General features: G+C 56.3%; 1 protein-coding gene across 1 annotated transcript; it reads left to right on the top strand.

The window, feature by feature from the left end:
* Positions 1-4422: 4422 nt before the first annotated feature.
* LOC144269775 (uncharacterized) lies at positions 4423-18597 on the top strand. Its single transcript, XM_077825573.1, has 11 exons — positions 4423-4716; positions 5099-5301; positions 7199-8558; positions 12873-13083; positions 13260-13391; positions 13822-13977; positions 14339-14443; positions 15948-16051; positions 17221-17293; positions 17595-17663; positions 18322-18597. The coding sequence occupies exons 1-11, from the start codon at positions 4423-4425 to the stop codon at positions 18375-18377; spliced, it is 2763 nt and encodes a 920-aa protein (XP_077681699.1). The 3' UTR covers positions 18378-18597.
* Positions 18598-21925: the final 3328 nt, after the last annotated feature.

Raw genomic sequence — 21925 nt, 5'->3', positions numbered from 1 at the left:
TTAGTTGCAGAAATTTGAAGGTGTGTAGCGAATGAGGAAGAGAAAGGATAGTCTCATGGTTGAGGCAATTGAATGCTGCCTGGGATACCTGGACTTTAATCCTGCCTCTGCCATAGAATGCTAGTGCGTGATGCTGGGTAAATCACTTAACCAAATTGTCACAGGTGGTCACTAATTGGGAGTTCCTCAATTTCATGGTGCCCAACCTGCTAGCTTGGGCCAGATTTGGTGACGTGCTAAGCACTTTCAGCTGCAAAGAAGCAAGTCACCTGCCTTTTGGCGGAGGACGGCACCCCTCTCACAGATCTGGAGGAGATGCGTGGAAGGGACAGAGCCTTCTACGCTGGCCTCTTCTCCCTGGATCCAATGGACGCCAATGCTTGCAGAGTGCTCTGGAATGAACTCCCGACGGTCAACGCGGGCAACCAGGACCAGCTGGAGCTGCCTCTCACTCTGGCTGAGTTCTCAGAAGCCCTCCATCTCATAGAATCATAGAGTATCAGGGTTGGAAGGGACCTCAGGAGGTCATCTAGTCCAACCCCCTGCTCAACGCAGGACCGATCCCCAATTAAATCATCCCAGCCAGGGCTTTGTCAAGCCTGACCGTAAAAACTTCTAAGGAAGGAGATTCCACCACCTCCCTAGGTAACGCATTCCAGTGCTTCACCACCCTCCTAGTGAAAAAGTTTTTCCTAATATCCAACCTAAATCTCCCCCACTGCAACTTGAGACCATTACTCCTTGTTCTGTCATCTGCTACCACTGAGAACAGTCTAAAGCCATCCTCTTTAGAACCCCCTTTCAGGTAGTTGAAAACAACTATCAAATCCCCCCTCGTTCTCCTATTCCATAGACTAAACATCCGCAGTTCCCTCAGCCTCTCTTCATAACTCATGTGTTCCAGTCCCCTAATCATTTTTGTTGCCCTCCGCTGGACGTTTTCCAATTTTCCACATCCTTCTTGTAGTGTGGGGCCCAAAACTGGACACACTACTCCAGATGAGGCCTCAACACAATGTTGAATAGAGGAGAACGATCACGTCCCTCGATCTGCTGGCAATGCCCCTACTTATACAGCCCAAAATGCCATTGGCCTTCTTGGCAACAAGGGCACACTGCTGACTCATATCCAGCTTCTCGTCCACTGTAACCCCTAGGTCCTTTTCCGCAGAACTGCTGCCCAGCCATTCGGTCCCTAATCTGTAGCGGTGCACTGGATTCTTCCTTGCTAAGTGCAGGACTCTGCACTTGTCCTTGTTGAACCTCATCAGATTTCTTTTGGCCCAATCCTCCAATTTCACTAGGTCCCTCTGTATCCTATCCCTACCCTCCAGCGTATCTACCTCTCCTCCCTCCCAGTTTAGTGTCATCTGCAAACTTGCTGAGGGTGCAATCCACACCATCCTCCAGATCATTTATGAAGGTATTGAACAAAACCGGCCCCAGGACCGACCCTTGGGGCACTCCACTTGATACTGGCTGCCAACTAGACATGGAGCCATTGATCACTACCCGTTGAGCCCGACAATCTAGCCAGCTTTCTGTCCACCTTATAGTCCATTAATCCAGCCCATACTTCTTTAACTTGCTGGCAAGAATACTACTAATGCCTACTAATAAATCTCTAGGCATGGACGGGCTGACTGTGGAGTTCTACTGCATGTTCGGGGACATCCTCAGCCCGGATCTTGTCACCGTCTGGGCTGAGTCCTTGGGCAGCAGGGGCCTCCCTTTGTCATGTAGGCGGACGCTGTGCTTGCCTTGCTTCCGAAGAAGGGGGACCTCCGTGACCTTCATAGAATCATAGAATATCAGGGTTGGAAGGGACCTCAGGAGGTCATCTAGTCCAACCCCCTGCTCAAAGCAGGACCAATCCCCAATTAAATCATCCCAGCCAGGGCTTTGTCAAGCCTGTCCTTAAAAATTTCTAAGGAAGGAGATTCTACCACCTCCCTAGGTAACGCATTCCAGTGTTTCACCACCCTCCTAGTGAAAAAGTTTTTCCTAATATCCAACCTAAACCTCCCCCACTGCAACTTGAGACCATTACTCCTTGTCCTGTCCTCTTCTACCACTGAGAATAGTCTAGAACCATCCTCTCTGGAACCACCTCTCAGGTAGTTGAAAGCAGCTATCAAATCCCCCCTCATTCTTCTCTTCTGCAGAGTAAACAGTCGCAGTTCCCTCAGCCTCTCCTCATAAGTCATGTGTTCCAGACCCCTAATAATTTTTGTTGCCCTTCGCTGGACTCTTTCCAATTTATCCACATCCTTCTTGTAGTGTGGGGCCCAAAACTGGACACAGTACTCCAGATGAGGCCTCACCAATGTCAAATACAGGGGGATGATCATGTCCCTCGATCTGCTCACTATGCCCCTACTTATACATCCCAAAATGCCATTGGCCTTCTTGGCAACAAGGGCACACTGCTGACTCATATCCAGCTTCTCATCCACTGTAACCCCTAGGTCCTTTTCCGCAGAACTGCTGCCTAGCCATTCGGTCCCTAGTCTGTAGCGGTGCATTGGGTTCTTCCGTCCTAAGTGCAGGACCCTACACTTATCCTTATTGAACCTCATCAGATTTCTTTTGGCCCAATCCTCCAATTTGTTTAGGTCCCTCTGTATCCTATCCCTGCCCTCCAGCGTATCTACCACTCCTCCTAGTTTAGTATCATCCGCAAATTTGCTGAGAGGGCGATCCACACCATCCTCCAGATCATTTATGAAGATATTGAACAAAACCGGCCCCAGGACCAAGCCCTGGGGCACTCCACTTGACACCGGCTGCCAACTAGACATGGAGCCATTAATCACTACCCGTTGAGCCTGACAATCTAGCCAACTTTCTACCCACCTTATAGTGCATTCATCCAGCCCGTACTTCTTTAACTTGCTGACAAGAATACTGTGGGAGACAGTGTCAAAAGCTTTGCTAAAGTCAAGGAACAATACATCCACTGCTTTCCCTTCATCCACAGAACCTGTAATCTCATCATAGAAGGCGATTAGATTAGTCAGGCATGACCTTCCCTTGGTGAATCCATGCTGACTGTTCCTGATCACTTTCCTCTCATGTAAGTGCTTCAGGATTGATTCTTTGAGGACCTGCTCTATGATTTTTCCGGGGACTGAGGTGAGGCTGACTGGCCTGTATTTCCCAGGATCCTCCTCCTTCCCTTTTTTAAAGATGGGCCCTACATTAGCCTTTTTCCAGTCATCTGGGACTTCCCCCGTTCGCCACGAGTTTTCAGAGATAATGGCCAATGGCTCTGCAATCACAGCCGCCAATTCCTTTAGCACTCTCGGATGCAACTCGTCCGGCCCCATGGACTTGTGCATGTCCAGCTTTTCTAAATAGTCCCTAACCACCTCTTTCTCCACAGAGGGCTGGCCATCTACTCCCCATGCTGTGATGCCCAGCGCAGCAGTCTGGGAGCTGACCTTGTTAGTGAAGACAGAGGCAAAAAAAGCATTGAGTACATTAGCTTTTTCCATATCCTCTGTCGCTAGGTTGCCTCCCTCATTCAGTAAGGGGCCCACACTTTCCTTGGCTTTCTTCTTGTTGCCAACATACCTGAAGAAACCCTTCTTGTTACTCTTGACATCTCTTGCTAGCTGCAGCTCCAGGTGCGATTTGGCCCTCCTGATTTCATTCCTACATGCCCGAGCAATATTTTTATACTCTTCCCTGGTCATATGTCCAACCTTCCACTTCTTGTAAGCTTCTTTTTTATGTTTAAGATCCGCTAGGATTTCACCGTTAAGCCAAGCTGGTCGCCTGCCATATTTACTATTCTTTCAACACATCGGGATGGTTTGTCCCTGTAACCTCAACAGGGATTCCTTGAAATACAGCCAGCTCTCCTGGACTCCTTTCCCCTTCATGTTAGTCCCCCAGGGATCCTACCCATCCGTTCCCTGAGGGAGTCAAAGTCTGCTTTCCTGAAGTCCAGGGTCCGTATCCTGCTGCTTACCTTTCTTCCCTGTGTCAGGATCCTGAACTCAACCAACTCATGGTCACTGCCTCCCAGATTCCCATCCACTTTTGCTTCCCCCACTAATTCTTCCCGGTTTGTGAGCAGCAGGTCAAAAAAAGCTCCCCCCCAGTTGGCTCCTCTAGCACTTGCACTAGGAAGTTGTCCCCTATGTTTTCCAAAAACTTCCTGGATTGTCTATGCACCGTTGTATTGCTCTCCCAGCAGATATCAGGAAAATTAGTCACCCATGAGAACCAGGGCGTGCGATCTAGTAGCTTCTGCGAGTTGCCGGAAGAAAGCCTCATCCACCCCATCCCCCTGGTCTGGTGGTCTATAGCAGACTCCCACCACTACAAAACTGGTGTCCTGTCTCACTCCTCAGCACAGACTACAAAGTCGTAGCAAAGGCCATATCGCTGTAGCTGAGGTCCATGCTAGTGTACATGGTCCATCCTGACCAGACCTACACCGTCCCGGGTCATTCCATCTTTGATCATTTGTATTTGGTCCAGGATCTCCTGGAGCTCAGGTATAGGTATGGTCTGTTGTTCACCCTCCTGTCCCTGGACCAGGAGAAGACGTTCAACATGAAGGACTCTGTGTATCTCCTGGGCTCTCTGCGGGCGTTCAGCTTCAGGCCCCAGTTTGTGGGTTCTCTCCAGGTGTTGTTTGCTTCTGCAGAGTGTTTGGTCAGGCTCAGCTGGACCATGACCGAGCCGGTCAGCTTCGGGTGTGAGGTGCGTCAGGGGTGTCCGCTGTCAGGCCAGCTCTATACTCTGGCGATCAAGCCCTTCCTCTGTCTCCTCCGCTGGTGGTTGACGGGGTTGGTGTTTCGGGAGCTGGAGCAGCAGCTGGTCCTGTCGGCGTACGCCAACGACATGCTCCTCGTGGTCCAGGACTCCTTTACGGTGCAGCTAGCTCAGCGTGGTGCACACCTTCCTCTGCTATCTGCAAGGGCTCCGATATGACCGGCAACTCTTTTTTCTCCATCCAAGAGGTCTTCCACCAGGACCTCCTCCAAACTTGGAGGCTTGTTTCAGCAAGCAGGTCATGGTAGCCACCGAGTGGGTAGATCTCCTTGCAGAGCCCCTGCTACACAATCCCCATCTTTGTGTGCAGGTGGCGGAGTCCCCCTTGGTGTGCTGGAGGTTGGTCCTGGTGAGAGTCACCAAGATCGGAGACACCCTGGACTATGACCTGGGGGGTTGGGTGGATCCCCAGGCACTTGGTCGGCGCATGGGGCTCTCCACTCTTACAACCCCCCGGCGCCTACTCCAGGAGATGGAGGCAGCCCTTCCCCCCATGGCTTGGTTTTTCCTTGAGTGGGTTCTGCGAAAGGGTGCACCCCACCCGCCTCTCACTCCCGGCCTTCCAGATCTTTCCATCAGCCCCCTGCCCCGTGAGCCTTCCCGGCCTCCCCCTCCTCGTACCTTGAGCTGGCTGCATGCTATGCAGCCGGTTCGTTTCCGAACCGCGTCAAGAGACCAGCTATGTGTGCCCGTGCTGCACATGCCTCATTACCCCACCCTCGGGTTCTGCCCAGATACCAAGGGGCAGGACCTTTTACCAGCAGTGGAGGGTGGGGAACCCCAGTGGGCCAGTTTAAAATCCAGTTTAGTCCCACGGCTTGCCGGGAATATCAGCTGGTGGCTCCTTCATGGAGCCATGAGCACGGGCATGTACTTGGTGCGGTTCACCTCTGTCCCTAAAACCTGTCCCTTCCGTGGCGTGAGGGAGACCCTTGCACATGCCGTCCCTCAGTGCGCCAGCCCCCAGTCCCTCATCCAGCTCCTCCAGAGCCTTTTATTCAGGGTCTGCCTGCGCTTTTCCCTGCGCCTGTTTATCTACGCACACCTGAGCCTAGGCCCCACGAAGTCGCAGGACCACCTCGTCAACCTCCTCCTAGCCATGGCCAAGGTGGCCATTCGCAACACCAGGGAGAGGAGGTTGGCTGTGGGGGGCTTTGCGACTGTGGAGCCTGTTTTCGTTCGTTTATCCGTTCACGTATCCGGGCAGAGTTCCTCTGGGCAGCGTCTGGCGGCCCTCTCGACGCCTTCGCAGAGCAGCGGGCGCTGTCCAGGGGTCTCTGCTGGGCATCCCCTTCTGGGTCCCTCATCTTGGCCCTTTGACCCTCACGCCCGTTCCCATTATTGCCTTGGGGGTGTCCCGCCCAGGGATTCCAGTTTACCAGCTAGACTTTCCGATCATTAGTTTAATCACCAGCCCTTTCTGACCATACTCACCCTGCCTCTGCTTGTAAAGAAAATGCTGACCCCTGCCCAGGGCCACTAACACCACCCCCCCCACCCGCCGCCGCCGCCGCCGCCGAGCTCCGCCTGGGAACACCACCCCGCTCCCCTCGCCTGGGAACATCCCCCACGCCGCCGCCAAGCTCCGCCTGGGAACACCCCCCTCCCCCCGAGCACCGCCTGCGAACACCCCCCCCCCCCCGCCGCCGCCGAGCTCCGCCTGGGAACACCCCCCCCGCCGCCGCCGAGCTCCGCCTGGGAACACCCCCCCCGCCGCCGCCGAGCTCCGCCTGGGAACACCCCCCCACACCCCGCCGAGCTCCGCCTGGGAACACCCCCCCCCGCCGCCGAGCTCCGCCTGGGAACATCCCCCGCCCCCCGCCGCCGAGCTCCGCCTGGGAACACCCCCCTCCCGCCGCCGAGCTCCGCCTGGGAACATCCCCCCGGCCGCCGAGCTCCGCCTGGGAACACCCCCCCCCCTCCGCCGCCGAGCTCCGCCTGGGAACACCCCCCCACACCCCGCCGAGCTCCGCCTGGGAACACCCCCCCCGCCGCCGCCGAGCTCTGCCTGCGAACACACACACCCCCTCCCCCCGAGCTCCGCCTGGGAACACACCCCCGCCCCGCCAGGGGGAACTAGAGGCTCGGGCCACCCGTGACGACGGCGCAGGGACCCCGCCCACTCCCATTGGCCAGGGGCCTTTTCCTCGCGCAGCGATCCCCCTTCCCATTGGTGAGCAATGGGCACGTGCCCAGAGGCGCTGCGCGGCGACTGGCTGAGGGAAGGGAGGGCGGTGATTGGTGGCGAGGCGCCCAATAGCCGTGAGAAGCGGCGTATGAACGCGGGGCGGGCGGAGGCCCCTAGCTCCCCGGGGCGCCGCTCGCAGCTGGGCGCGTCGCGCGTGTCCGCGGCATGACGGAGCCGCCCCCCCCCGCCCGGGGCCGCGCACGCGTGGGGCGGCCCGGGGAGCCCCGCGCGCGGCGCTGCCCACGGGCCCGGCCCCCGGCCGGCGGAGGGGCCCCCGGGGGGCGGGCGCAGGGCGGCGGCGGCTCAGGGCGCCGGAGTCCCGGGCGCGGGGGCCGCGCTGCCGGCCGGGGCGGGGGGGCCGCGGCGCCTGAGCCCGCTGTGGGAGGAGGAGGCGGCGGCGGCGCGGGAGCTCGCCGGGCTCGCGGGAGCGGCGGGCGGCGGGCAGCGGGAGGCGGCTTCCCCCGAGACCCCGCTCTTCCGCAGCTTCTTCGCGGCCGAGTGCCTGGCCATCGCGCGGCAGCTGGAGCGGCCGGGCCCCGAGCTCTCCGGCATCGCGGCCGAGCCCCTGCCCCTGGAGGCGCCCTGGTCCCCGCTGGGGGAGCGTCGGGCGGGCAGCGAGCCCGGGGCGGCCGGCGAGCCCGGGGCGGCCGGCGGCCGGAGCCCGGGGGCCACAGGGGCGGTCCTGCCCGCCGGGCCCGGGGGAGCCCTGCCCGGGAAGGGCGCGGGAGATGCGGAGCGGAGGGGGCTGCCCGGTCTGCAGGCGCGGGCTCTGAGCGCCCTGAACCTGACCGCCGAGCTCCGGGGGCCGGCTCGGGCCGGCGCTCCCCTCGGGCAGACGACCTTCGAGATCTCCGCGGCGCACCCGCTTGGGTCGACCGTGACCTCGGCTGTGGAAAGGGAGCTACTGGCCGAGCAGTCAAGCCTCAAGGACTCGGAGGTCGATGATCTGGAGCGGAGCAGGTCTGCTTATAGAACCCACGAGCTGGACATCGTCTCCAACGAAAGCACGGTCTCTGTAGGCTCCAGCTCCTTTGCGACCTCCACGCCGCTGATGGGACCAGCAAAGTTTCACTTTGTGACAGGTAGTCCCCTAGGAGATGACTTGGAACAGAGGGACCCAAACCCCTCTAGGCGTTCGATGCCCAGAGAGCTAACCTGCCCAGGTCAGGCTGGCTGTAAATCTGCAGCACCCAAGGTAACCCGGAGCCCCATGCCCAAGTGCGGGAACCTACCTGAAGAGTCCTGTGGCAAGGTCACTCTCAAACCACCTCAGAGGAGTACTGCATTGCCTGTGTCTTCTAGAAGCTGTACCAGTGCTGAAGGCCAAGCTGCTGTCAAATCACTGCCCCTGGCCTTTACCACCCCAAGAACAAGCAGGAGTCTGGCCCTGGCTTCCTTTGAATCTCGGAGAGCTTCTCGAGAGCTGCTGAGAGCAGGCCTGCCTCCAAGGAGCAGAGGCATCTCCTTGGAGGGGAAAGCAACAAGACTGTCTCTAGGTAACTCCCGACCCAGCATGCAGAAAGCAGCTGCCACTGGAAAAACAAGCCAGGGATCCAACGTGGAGACCCAGCCTGCTGCCCAAGTAAGTGTGTGTGGGGGGGTGCTCCAGCTTCCTGCTGCCTAGTAATGCCAGTGCCTCTTCCAACTGCCCCTTACTTCAGTATCCCATAGGAGCAGCATGAGGGAGGGCCCAGGAGCCATTTCAGATTTTTGGGGGGTCAACTTCAAACATGATTCCAAGGGTTACTTAGGCACCTGGGAACTCTAGGGTGTTTTTTTTTTGTGCAGGTAATTTAGAAATTAGCTGATAGGAGCACTGTATCTAATTTATATGTTTGTTTATATACTAGACCCACTCAGCTCCAATACTAACTTGTTCTCACATCTTCTGTCAAGTCACTTAAGGGACACTGGTTAGGTTTAAAATTTTAATGTATGTTCTTTGTTACTAACTCTTAAATACAACCATTGCAGAAAAATCTAGATGACTTTCTATCACTTTTTTGCAGTTCATCAAGCTTGGAATAGATCATTTAACTTTGGAAACATCCTACTGGAGCAAAGCCCCCTGAATTTATACTGCACCTGCCTAGGGCTGTTGGGGTGTTACCTCACTACAAATAATAGACTAGAAACTGACCTTAAACAGGAGGGAAAGTGACACTTTCAAGTCACTTTCATAGTGTTGCTAATCCCACATGGTCAAAAGTCATGAATCAGGCTCACCAAAAATCACGAGATTGGCTTTAAAATCATGAGATTATGTAAAAATAACAGATTTGGGGTTCTTTTTATTTGCCTTCTGCTTTTTGAGCCTTTAGGGTGCACTTGGAGTCACAATTATCATGAGACTCATGACAAAATCATGAGCCTTGGTAACACAGCTTTTATTTCTGTTTAAAGGCTCGTTACTTTCCAGAAGGCTCTGAAACACAACACCACAGCGACTGAGTTGCAGTTCTCACAGGAGACTATTTAAATCCAAACACTAAGAAAATTCTATATTTTAAAGTTGAGGAAAAAACTTGAGACTTCTGAGGTATATCAGGGCCACTGCAGGCAGGAAAGGGAAATAAACAGGCACAGGAGCTCTGGGCAGCTCTTCCTCTTGAATGAAAGTTGGAGGGTCAAATCTTCTAGTCCGTAATCCAGTAAAACTTCTGTTTCCATCAGTGCCTCCATTCATAGATATAAACGTCACAGTGACCATGTGATAATGTGTGCGATCAATAACTATACACTTCACACTTAAATATCTGAGCCATCTTATCCAGATTTCAGAGTAGCAGCCGTGTTAGTCTGTATTCGCAAAAAGAACAGGAGGACTTGTGGCACCTTAGAGACTAACCCATTTATTTGAGCATGAGCTTTCGTGAGCTACAGCTCACTTCATCGTATGCATCTGATGAAGAGAGCTGTAGCTCATGAAAGCTTATGCTCAAATAAATTTGTTAATCTTATCCAGAGTTACACAGCTTAGATGCTCAGGGACTGGATTTTCTGGCATATTTTGAACAGTGCTGAGCACACAGATGGTGTCCAGTGAATAATACAAATCATGACAATAATGGTCAACTTTATGAACTCTGTGGATGCAGTTTCTGTTCTTTGTTGTGAATTGGCCTGGATACAGCTGAAACCCTAAGAATTTGACGATACTTTCTCATTCCTTCCTTTTCTCAAACTCAGAACAAAAAATGACAAAACAAAATGGTTTTCAGTTAAAATGTAAAATTGCACAGCAGCCATTGCTCTACAACCCAGCATGGGACAGAACCTGCCCCCCCTTGGGAGTTAAATGAGCTCCTCTCATCTGACTCTTTCTCCAGCCTTCCTAACATCTGTGCTGATTTTCATGCTGTCAACCATGACCTCCATCCCGACCTCCATCCCAACCTCCTGGGACCATTTGCTGGAGTCTCAGAGAACTGGCCACCTTGGTTTTGCTCCCATCTATCAGAGTCCTCTTCTCTCCTCTTCCCCCCCCCCCCCCCCCCAAAAGCATACAGCAGAGAAAGTAGCTGGTCTACTGGATAGGGAGCTAGCTCTGAAAAACTTGGGTTCTACTTACCCCATGGACTTCCTGTCTGACCCCAGGCCAGTGCTTTAAGGACAGAATTTCTAAGACTTTTAGGCACCCAAAGATGCTGCTAGGCATCTAGTGGGGTTTACAAAGAACCAGAACTTCTAAGTGCATTTGAAAGTCTTGCTAGGTGCCTAAATACCTTTGAAAATCTGGCCTTTAGTTTGTGTGTGCCTTAGTGCCCCACCTGTACAATGGGGATAACAGCACTGCTCGACCTCACTGAGGGGCTGGGAGGAGAAATAGGTTAGACCTTGTGAGGCGCAGTCTTAAGGGCTTGTCTACACTTACATTTTATAGCGCTCTAACTTGCTGGCTATGGGTGTGAAAAATCACCCCCCTGAGCGCAGCAAGTCTGAGCGCTTTAAAGCGCTAGTGTAGAGCGCTGGGAGCTTGGAGCCAATCACCTCGAGGTGGATCACCAGGAGAGGGTTCCCGTGGCAGAGCTTTGAAGTTTCCAGTGTAGACATTCCCTTAGATACTATGCTGATGAGGCCACATAAGTACCGCAGGAAGCGTGGGCACTCCTCTATACACTGCTAGCCCTGCCCTGGGTCTGACCCCTTCTTTTCACCTGCACCCCCAAACCTCCCCCTTTTCTGAATGTCACCTGGGCTCAGTGCTTTGCTGTATTTTTTCTGAATTCTCCCCCCACCCCTTGTTCTCTCTAAAACAACCTCTCCCCCTCCGTGGAGGGATTCCTCTTTTACATCTAAACATCCATACCCTTCATTTAATCACCAGCCGTTTCTGATCTTAATCACCCTGCCTCTGTTTGTAAACAAAATAGTGACTCGCTGCCCCAGGGGCACCTCTCCTCTGCAGAACTCACATTTCACACCAAGGCTGTGTTTACACTGTCACTTTCAGTGCTAAAACTCATTCAGGGACAAAAGTTTTAGCGCTGAAAAGCGTCAGTATAGACCACGCTTTGTCCCAGCGATAAAGCGACCGCCCCTCATTCGGGGTGGCTGTCGTTTATTGCCAGGAGAGCTCAGCTCCTGTCCTGTCCGTCTCTCTTCTTCTCTCCCCCCCCCACCCAATAAAGCGTGATTACACTGCCCCCTCGCAGATGCAGCAGCAGCAGCATGGCTGTGCTGTAACATGGGCAGTGTAAACTACAGCACAGGATTCGGGTATGTCAAGAGCTCAGTCTGGGAGCTTGCAGATCCCCTGTATGAAACCCAGAGCGGGGGCTCCTGCCCCCCCAATTGACACCCTTGGGAGGAACATGCCCATGTTTCTGGGAGAATAACTGAACTGAGGAAAGAGAGTTAAGTCAGGAGCTGGGGAGAAGACACTGAGTCAGGGAGGCTGCGCCTCTCTTGCTCCACCCACAGGTGGATCCACTGGGGGTAGGGAGAATGCGGGTTGCCCAACCAGTCCATGGAGGAGCTGGATGTCTACCATTGTGCTTCAGAGCATGTCTGCCTGGGGTGGGGAAGGAGCTACTCCATAATTCCTCACGAGGGGGGCTCACACCTTCTGAAGCACGTGGTACGGGATACTGTCAGATGGGATGCTAGATCTTGGTCTGTCTACACAGCAAAAGTTGTGCATGGCCAGCCTACCTGAGCTGGATTGAATCTAGGTAGCATGGGCAATGACAGGGTGACCTGGTTACCCAAGGGATGGGTGGCTGACCTTCTACTGTTGTGGGGGACACTTGAAGGCAAAGGAGCCCTGCCCTGGTGGCTCGGGGAGGATGAATGTGAAGTTAGAGGTGGGGGACTTTGGCTTATGTTGACCCTTAGAACACCCTGGTTTGGATCTGTGAACTGGAGTACCTTGTGGTGGAGCTAGGAGTTGGTGAGACAGTTGGTTTGAGGAAAGCCGGTACACGTGGGTGGATACTAAGACTGGGGCTATGGACCTCTCAAAAGCTGGCCTAGGCTTAAACCCAAGATATGTGGGGGGTAACTCCACTGTGGAAGCTCCCCATGCAGGGGGAGCCTTGGCAGTCGCACAAGGAGTAGCAGGGGGAGCAGAGGGCTTGGGACTGGCCATCCGCAGGTACCTGGTTTATTGCTGTTATGATGCTATGGGGGCTCCAGAAATGCCATTTCAGAAGGGCTGCTCCTTTTCCAGTGAGGGGTGGGAGTGAGCCATGGACTCCAGGCCAGAGGGTGTTCAGGAGGCAGAGGAGTCCACCAGAGCAACCCCTGGGCTGGCTGCCTTTCCGGAGGTGGGATTGGAAAGGCTCGGGGTCTGAGCCTGCATATGAATGGTAGCAGGGGAGGGGGAAGGAGAGGCCTGCCCTGCCTTCCTGCTTGCCACCAGGGTCTAATCCATGGCTCATCTGTCTGGCTCTAGCTCCCTGCCAGCGGCACTGTGAAGCGGAGTGCTACAAAGCTACCTTGCAGTGACAAGTGCCCCTCATCCCTCCGGCCTCCTGCCAAACTTCCAGGACTCAGTAGCGGCAGCAGACCCTTGCTCATGGGATCCCGGGTTTCTCTGGGTCCAGGGATCCTCTGCATGAGCAAAGAGGCTGGAGCTCCTGGAACCAAACTCCCAACTCACCAAGGTGAGCAGACTCAATGAAAGGAGGCCAGTAGTGTTGGGGAGAGGCTGGGAAGGAGGCTCTGACCTGATGGCGAGGCCAGCTGCTGTCTGTGGCAGTGCCCTGGCTGGACTTTTCAGCTTCCCTGGCTGCCCTCTGAGGCTGTGAAATCCTTGTTCTCCTTTTCTTCTCATCTCCAGGTACCAGGATAAGACTAATGAAGCCCAGACCCAGCAGCGTGGAGCACACCAATGGGACCCTGCAGCCAGCATGCTCTCTTCCCACTGGGTATCCAGGAGCCAGATCCAGCCCCCAGGACAAAGAGACTGAAAGTAACTGCCTGTAATCCTGCTGGGTGCAGAGCAGGGAGCAGCGTTGTGGGGGAGATGGGGGAGCGCCCTCAATGCTCATCGGGAGAGCCGCATGGGCTGGGAACGGAAGGTGCCTGCTCACTTGTCTTGGGATTCCTGTGCTGGATCCTAGCTCCAGCTCTGTGGTGGTCTGTGAGCTGCCGTGGTCTTCCCGGCCTCGCTTTCTCTGCGCCTTGCGCTCACTGTGTAGTGAGAGTGCTGCGTTCTGGGCGGGGAGGCTGTGGGGTTCCTGAGGTGGGGTCGGAGGCTAGGGGGCAGAGGGTGAGGAGCATGGCTAAGCACTGAGGCTGCATACGCGCATGCTCCAGTCCCTGGTGTCGCTACTCTGGGCCAGCCCCTCTGCAGCTGGGCTAGATCTCCTCCAGGCTAACACTCCTCACCTCCTCAGCAGGTGTCGCCAAACTTGGCTGCAACAAGCTGCCTGTTCGAAGGGCTGCCACTGCTGCGATTCCTGCCAGGGCTCCCCACTCCCGGCTGAGACCAACAGGGAGGACAACAGCCTCCCCCAAAAGGCTCCCTTCCCCCAAGCGAGCTCGCCTAGGTAAAGGTAGGTCTGGGCGGGGAAGGGACTCTCAGTCCTGGTGCCTCCCTGCTGCAGGCAGGGCTGGTAGACAGGGGGTCAGGGCAGCACCGAGAGCCGCAGGGGCAGGTCAGATTATCCATCTCCTCCCCCGTCTCCAGAGAATCGGGCTGATTCCTGGGGCGGGGGATGGATGCTGGCTCCGCAAAGGGCTGCCCAGAGTGAAGCAGAAGTGCTCCTTTGAGCCTCCTTCCCCAGGGCCCTGCTGGGCTCTCCCAGCCTGGAGCTCCAGTCGAAGGCTTCAGCATGGAGTGTCCTGGTTAGGACAGATCCCACTGTCTTGATGCTACCTGGGCAGAGGCTGACACCCTTCACCTTCGCTTTCTAGACACTAACTCAGCAGCAGCTGCACAAGCCCTGGAGCCCAGTGGAGGAGAAGGGCTCTCTGTAGACACTGAGGACAAACCTGTGGGGCAAAACTTACCCAGTGCAGGTGAGTGAGCGGTTCAGTGGCTTTGGGATGCTGTGAGAGTGGTTAGCAATCCGGGGGCTGGGTTCTTGGCAAAGGGAGCAGGAACTCCTGCCTGAGTGGTTCCTTCACCAGGTCTGCTTCTCCTGGCACTAAGGCACACCTTATCCTTCCACTGGAATTAGGGAGCCTTTCAGGGATGGGGGGCCTGAAATGATTAGACAGTACACAAACCTGGCATCTATCATCCACCCCACCCCTTCAGCGCTGCTGCTCTGGGCCAGCCACTGGCTGCTTAAGGCTCCTACCCATGTTTGTGGCTCCTGAGATTCTCTGATTTGCTGGCCAGGGCTAAAGGGGAGCTGGCAAATGACAGTGTGTTTGGGGCCCATCTCCACATCCTCCGTGGGCTCCTGGCAGGAGAGTCCATGCTGAGCTCTGCTCCTGAAGGGGAGGAAAGACAGCAAATCTCTGCCAGTAAACAATGAGAAACTTAGTTCCCTGAAAAAAGAAAAGGAGTACTTGTGGCACCTTAGAGACTAACAAATTTATTTGAGGATAAGCTTTTGTGAGCTACAGCTCACTTCAGCTTTTTTCCACTGAATGCATCCGATGAAGTGAGCTGTAGCTCAGGAAAGCTTATGCTCAGATAAATTTGTTAGTCTCTAAGGTGCCACAAGTCCTCCTTTTCTTTTTGCGGATACAGACTAACACGGCTGCTACTCTGAAACCTGTTAGTTCCCTGACTAAGCCAGCGGACTGTTCCACGCCTTTGGGGCCGGAGCCTGTATTGCCCTTTGTGCAGCTGAGATTGGCAGGGTTGGAGCTGCCAGATCTTGTCTCCAGATTGCTCTGGGGCAGGAGGCAGGGCCTTCCCCAAAGGCTGCAGCTCTGGAGTGATGCCACCCTCCTATGCAATGCCCCATCCTCCAGGGGCCATGCTCTGGGTGGCAGGCCCTTTCCAACAGCCCATCAGGATAATTCTCTGCTCTGCCAAAGAACTGCACTGATGCTTGGGGCATTGCTCTGCTGTTCCCATCCCTTGGTAGAATTGGACTAGCCTTGGTGAAGGCATTTGGGGCATCTGAACAGTAACCAGTATAAAGATTTTCAGAATAGCAGTTGTGTTAGTCTGTATTCGCAAAAAGAACAGGAGGACTTGTGGCACCTTAGAGACTAACACATTTATCTGAGCATGAGCTTTCGTGAGCTACAGCTCACTTCATCGGATGCATTGCTCGCCCCTCGGATGCCCATGGGCAATTTGAGGGGAAGTTTTAAGTGGTGCAGGTGCAACTTCTTTCCAGCGGAGGGCAGCAGCATCCCAAGAAAATGCCCCGTGCTGGAACAAAGACTTGTCCTGTGCGGTGAGTGGCAGTTGTTCACACTGCAGCACGGGTGGGCAGGGCGAGCCTGGGACCCGCCCCGATCCAGGTGCTTGGAGCAAGGCTTGTGCGGGTGGGGAGGGAGGACAGGAGAGCAGATGGGCGTGGTTAGTTCTGCACCATGTCTGAGTCTCTCTTTGCAGGTGGAATGGCCCAGTCTCAGGCAGGTGGGAATTCTCTAGCTCCTCTCAGTAGTTTCCTCCCTGACTCTGCCCTGGAGAGTGGAGGTGCAGCACCCTCTATGCAGGTAACAACCAGCCGTCTCCTGGCATTACTCAGCACAGCTCTCAGAAGGCGTCTGGGGTGTGGCGCAGCAGGGCCAGAGGAATGGTGGGATGAAGGAGGTGCTCTGTGGGACTGGGATGAGCCCTGGGATACCTGAGCCTTTAAAACACGGGCCCTTTAGGGCAGGGGCTCTTGTGACTTTCGGCCAGGCTGGGGCTGAATGCAGAGCAGCTCCCAAAGCTGCACCCAGGTACCAGTGAGGTGAGACTTGGAGGGGAAGGAAGAGCTTCAGAGCATTCTCCTCTCCTTGAACTCCCACCCTTAGTCGTCAGCAGCCTTGGGACCCCCAGATTCCTACCGCTGCTAGACGCCCAGATCCCACAATGGCAAAAACCACCCACATCTATGTGACTAGGCAGGACTCCATGTTCCGGCCAATGGACACAGACTGGCCACGGCGATGTGTGTGTCCTGGAGGCTCGACTGCTGCCACTCTGAAAATTGAGGGCTGAAGCCACTCACTAGCTGGTCCAAGGTGCACCAGGTGCCAGGCAGTTCTGATCTCCATGAACACATCGTCCCAGTGCTGCTCTCAGCAGTGGCTCCCTACTCCATAGAGCCCTGGAGCTGCACTCGTCCTGCTAACGAAAGCCCTGCCTGGGAGTCTCCCCAGTGGGAGATGCTGGTGGCCACAGGGGACAGAAATGTCATAGGAACTGGGCACAGGCCATGGAGCTCTGCTGCAAGGGGGAGGAGCCCTGACTCCGTGCAGGACCATTGCTTTGACTTGGCTCTGCCCAGACATGTTGCCCTGTTCACATGCAGCAGACAGACTACAAGCCAAGCAGATGGGAACAATGTTCTTCTAAACGCTTGGGAGGTGCCCGACGCTGTGGTGATGGGGCCATGTCCGCTCTCTGCCCTCTCCCCTATGCAATGCCATGTCCACCTCTGGTGCTCAAAGCTCCCACTTCCCAAGGAATTACTTCCATCGGGCATGTGCCAGCTACAGACTGTCATGGTGCCATGGGCTGTTCTGGTCCCTTCCTGGGTGGGGCTGGACACCAGGGTCCCCCTATGAAACTCTGCTCCAGACCCCTGCAGCATTAAAGTGCACTAGGCAAGGGGCAGCAGAACGGCTTGTATCTCGCTGGCTTCCCTGGTTGGTGGTGAACAGCCTTTCTCTGTCAGCTTCCAGGTCAGCTGCTCTCCCAGGAGCTGCAGAGAGTAAGGAGTGAGCTGCAAAGAGTGAAGAATGAGCTTGGTACGTGGGGCAGAAACCCCTCCCCCCCCTAGACTGGGCCATGCTAACGTGTACGTGGGAGCTGGAGTGCTGCTGCTGAAGCATGGCCCCTGGGTGGGGTGGGGGTGCCCCCTCCATTCCTGGGAGCCCTGGGAACCATGCTGCAGTTGGGCACTGAGCCATTGTGTCTCTATCCCGTGCAGTGGAAACAACCACAAGAATCCTGCCCTCGGGCTCCCTTCCCCTCTGCCCACAAGCATCCCCATTGGGCGCTCTGCCAGGGGCTGGCTGGGCACGTGCTGAACTCTCCCCTGTTCCTCAGCTGCAAGAGATGCCCAATGTGAAGCCTATCGAAGGACGATCTCCTCCCTGGAGGCTCAGCTGAGGGCAGGTAGGTGATCCCCTCCTCTGACAGTGGCCATGCCCCTGGAAATCCCTCTTGCCAACCTTCCCAAAGCCCCCTCCTTGCATGAGGAAAGGTGGCACTATGATCCAGCACATGGGGAGAGTTAGTCCCGCAGCTTCACCCCTCGCCTAGCAGCTAGAGCACTGTGTGAGGGGTCACCCCACAAGCCCACTGTGGACCAGAGCAGTGAGTGCACCCCCTGCCCCCGGGGCAGACAGACCATGCGCTCCCTTACAGTGCCCAGGATGAGGTGCTGTCCTTAGCCCAATGCCTCCTGCCCCTGCAGAGAGTTGGCTCAGGAGCTGGGAGCATCTTGTCTTGTACCAGCCTCCCTGGGCTGGGGTCCTGTGCCTTTCCCTCACGGGTAGGCCAGGCTGTGCTGGAGTCTCCATACCCTTCCTGCTGTGCCCTTCCTGTAGGCAACGGGAGCACCATTGTGCAGACTAGGCCAGGAGTTAAGGTTTCGTGCTACCGGGCAGCTGGCTTGCTTGTCTGGCACGGTGCCAGCAGTTCTCCATGCCCCCCGGCCCTGCTTGTGGCTACCTCAGACCCAGGCATGTGCTGAAGTGACTGGAGTGAGTAGCAGTGACTCATTCTGTCTCTCTTGTCTCATGATGCCCTTGTTTGTTCCCCCCTCCCCCAGGCTCCCTCTCGGAGGGCTGGGGAGAGAAACAGGCCTGTGCCTTGGAAGGCGAGTGACAGTGAAGCATGGAGGGTCTGTGTCTGCCTGTTACAAGAACCCGTCTAGCGGGCTTCTCGCAGGGGTGCGCTGCTCTGGAGAGCCTGAAGGAAAACCCTGCAGCCCAGTGCTGGGAGCGAGCGGTGACTGTTCTCACAGACACCTGTCGGGGGGGGTGGGGACTCTTAATTGTGGCTTTTGTTTTTTAAAAGTAAATAAAGTTCTCTTCCTTCCCCTTGGTGCTGCAGAGCCCTCCTGCTGCTCCCCGTGGCATGTGTTACCCCCCTGGCCGGGGGGGCTGCAGCCTTGCAGGGCCTAGTGCTCCTGGCAGGACTGGCTGGAAAGAGCCCCCCAGGTTTGGTTGTAGCCAGTACCTAGCACAGGAAGTACCACTCTGGGGTCTGGACATGGCCCCATTGTAAACTGGGTCCTGTTGTCTTGTCCTGAGGCAGCCTGGGGTGTCTGTGGTACATGGGGTCCCATAGAGCACCTGCCCTGGGCACAGCTCCCTTGTCACAGCTTCCCTGCGAGGCCCTTACAGGTGTGGTGTGAGGTACTCTGCTGTGGGGCTGGTACCCACGGACCTTTGGGCTGCGGGTCCCTCTGTGGCCCTCACTCACGTCACAGCGTCTGTCAGCTGAGCAGGGAGTGAGGACAGACTGCCTCTAGCAGTGCTAGCTGCTTGGGCTTCAAGGAATTCTCCTCTGCACTCTTGAGGGTGCCTGTCTCTCCCAGCCCTGGGTCTGACCCATTCAGCTGGCACCCTGGGGGTGGGCAGGGGAGAGAGGCCATAGACCCCTCACTTCCTCCCTGTTAGAGGAAATGTCCCAGGGTGGTGGCCGGCATGGGGTCATCACAGCATCTTCTAAGCCTCCTGCAGCTGAACTGGGGGTGGGTGAAGCTTCTGCCCCTAGCTGGTTCCAGCCTTGAGCTCGCAGCAAGGAGAAGTCAAAGTCCCGTCTGCTAGCACTGTGCCCGTGGAGGGAGAGGCAGCATGGGGGCGCAAGGGGAGATGTCTTCTCTGCCTGGGCTTCTTCTGGCATCCCACTCGGAGACACGAGATAAAGGAGGGGGAGGCCTATGTGTTCCTCTCTGAACTCCCTCCTCCAGTGGGGCATGCCTAGGCCTCTTGGTAGAGGGATTACTAATCCCTTCCAAGGGGCAGGCAAACAGCCACCATGTCTCATGCAGCATTAGCCTCCAGCCTAGGAAGGTCTCTGCAAGCTGTACAGCGGGGGATCGCTGCCCTGGGGCAGAGGAGGTGCCTGGCCTGCAGCCCCAGTCACTGTTACCTTCCTTCAGAGCTTTGCTTAGATTTCTGTCCGTGCGGCTGCTGCCACTCGTGCCCAGTCCTGGTTGCTGGCAGAGGCTGGGCCTAGAAGGGAGCCAGCTAGTTCTGGTTAAAGCCAGAGAGGGCAGTGTGATGCTGCCTGGCAAAGGAAGCCTTCTGTGGAACTGGCCAGGAAGGTGTGAGCACTTCTGTCACTCATCCAGTGTCTCTGGGGGCTGGCTTGACTCCTCCCTGCACTAGATTTCCAGGAACATGCACCCCCAGCCAGCTCTTCGTGCTGTACTTGTGCCCTTTCCTGTGTGACCACTCCAGGGGACCGCTCACGGGGGGTGAGCGGAAAGGCCCTGGGGGGGCTGGGGCTCTGCTGCTCTCTTCCCCCCCCCCCCCCCCACCAACCACCAGGTGGGCTCTGAGATCGTGGCACAGCAGCACTTTGCGCTAGTCGCCTTCCAGCCAGAACACGCACCCTGAGCCTCGCTGTGGGGCTCGAAGGGCTTCAGGCCCGGCTGCCTCTGACCTGCTGTGCTCAGCTGCCCTGGGCATGAGGCGGGAGGAAGCCAGGGCAGCTTCTCCCGTGTGGAAGGTTGTCCTGGTGAGCCTGGCCAGGGGTGGGCAGATCAGTCAGATGTGTGTTCTCAGCTAGCCCTCGTCTACAGGCTGGGGCACGGCCACTGCTCTATCCAGCCGGGCCCGGTTCTTAGCTCCCTAGGCTTGGGCAGTAGAGCACATCCAGCTGGCGCATGGCTGGGTGCTGCAGAAACACCAGAGGCTTGGACTGGCCGCCTCAGGCCTGCTGGGTGGCCCTGCTTCCCAGCCGTGTTGTCAAATCCTGCTGGTGCTTTCTCCTAGCTTCTCCTTCGTCCACCCACAGCGTTCCTCGGACATGACTTCTCTCCAGGGCACTGCAGCTGGTCAGACTCGCCCACTGCTGCACTGAGTCCCTCTTCTCTCCCTGCGCTGGCTCCAAATGCCTCACTCCACAAGCCAGGACCTGTGCCTGCTCAGCGGGGCCATCTTCTGGGGCTGCCTCAGAACCTCCTGCCAGGCAGCCCTGAGCCTGTTCCCTACCTGCCCTGATCTCTGCTCTAGAGCTGGGAGAATGTCTGAGGAATGGGAAATTTGCCCAAAGGGGCATTATGTAGGGCCCTGAGCTTATTCGGCAAATAGATTAGGACAAAATAAAGTGACTTTGGAACGACTGAAACAACCCGCCCCCATCTCAGGATTTGATTTTTCACTTCAGTGTGTATGGAACCCACACAGTCATCTTCAGTATGAAACAACACCAGGTATTTTTGTTCAGTAGGGGGCTGAACTGGTCACTTACTGACCAGCTCTTTGTTCCCTCCAGCTGCTGCATTAGTACCCAGAACTCGCCCTCCCGGCGTGCAAGAGGGAACTGAAAGCAGCGGAGGTGCCTTTGCCCCTCCTGTGGCACCCTGCTCCAGCTGCCCGTAAGATAAGCAGGCCCAGGGCCCAGACTCTTGTGAGTAAAGCCCCCAGGTGCAGGTCAGCTGGCTGAGAGCAGCCTGGACTGCGCCGAGTTGCTGCTGATGGCCGTCAGCTCCCATGCTCTGCTCTCTGCTGTGGAAACAAAAAAAGGAAGGGCCAGTTGCTGCCCCAAAGAGCACAAGCAGCCAGATGACAAGGGAATGAGCCGCTGGAGCCTGGCCATGCCTCCTAGATACCTGATGCTCCCCCTGGCTCCTTGACCCACTTGTTGGCTAGCTGCCTTCTTGCAGGCCTCGGGGGGGTGTGAATGCCGAGGGTGCCTGCCAGGCTGGGCCCTGTGTTGCGAGGGTGGCCTGGAAGCAAAGGCAGAGGTGCTCGTGGGAGCAGCGCCCAGCTAGAAGAACGAGGCTGGGAACATAGGCAGAGGAGGGCGTTCAGCCATGTGAGCAGGAGCTGCAGTTGTTGGGAAGGGAGGGCCTGGCAGACTCCGGACTAACCCATTACCGTATGTTCTGAATCTAGCACCTTGGGGCTGAACTTCTGCAGCTTCCGGTCAGCCTGCTGGGGATGTCTGCTGCAGTCATTCTCAGTCTGCTGCTCTGGTACCATGAAGGCGTGGCAGGCGAGTGAGGGAGCTGGCTGGGCAGTTCTGTCACCTGAGCTAAGGGGGGTTGGAGGGGTTGCCCTGAGCCAAGGGAAGGGTGCTGCGGGCTGTAAATGCTCCCATGGCTGCTCAGCATGCAGAATAAAGGAGTGGGAAGCTGGGTCGAAGGGGAAGTGGGTCCTTGCCCCTCGGGGGAGGTTAAAGTGGGGGAAGAGTCTGGG

The sequence above is a fragment of the Eretmochelys imbricata genome, chromosome 9 (assembly GCF_965152235.1).
Source record: "Eretmochelys imbricata isolate rEreImb1 chromosome 9, rEreImb1.hap1, whole genome shotgun sequence".
Classification (NCBI taxonomy): Eukaryota; Metazoa; Chordata; order Testudines; family Cheloniidae; genus Eretmochelys; species Eretmochelys imbricata.
Note: the sequence above shows the minus strand (reverse complement) of the source record. Positions and strands in the feature narration are given on the sequence as shown.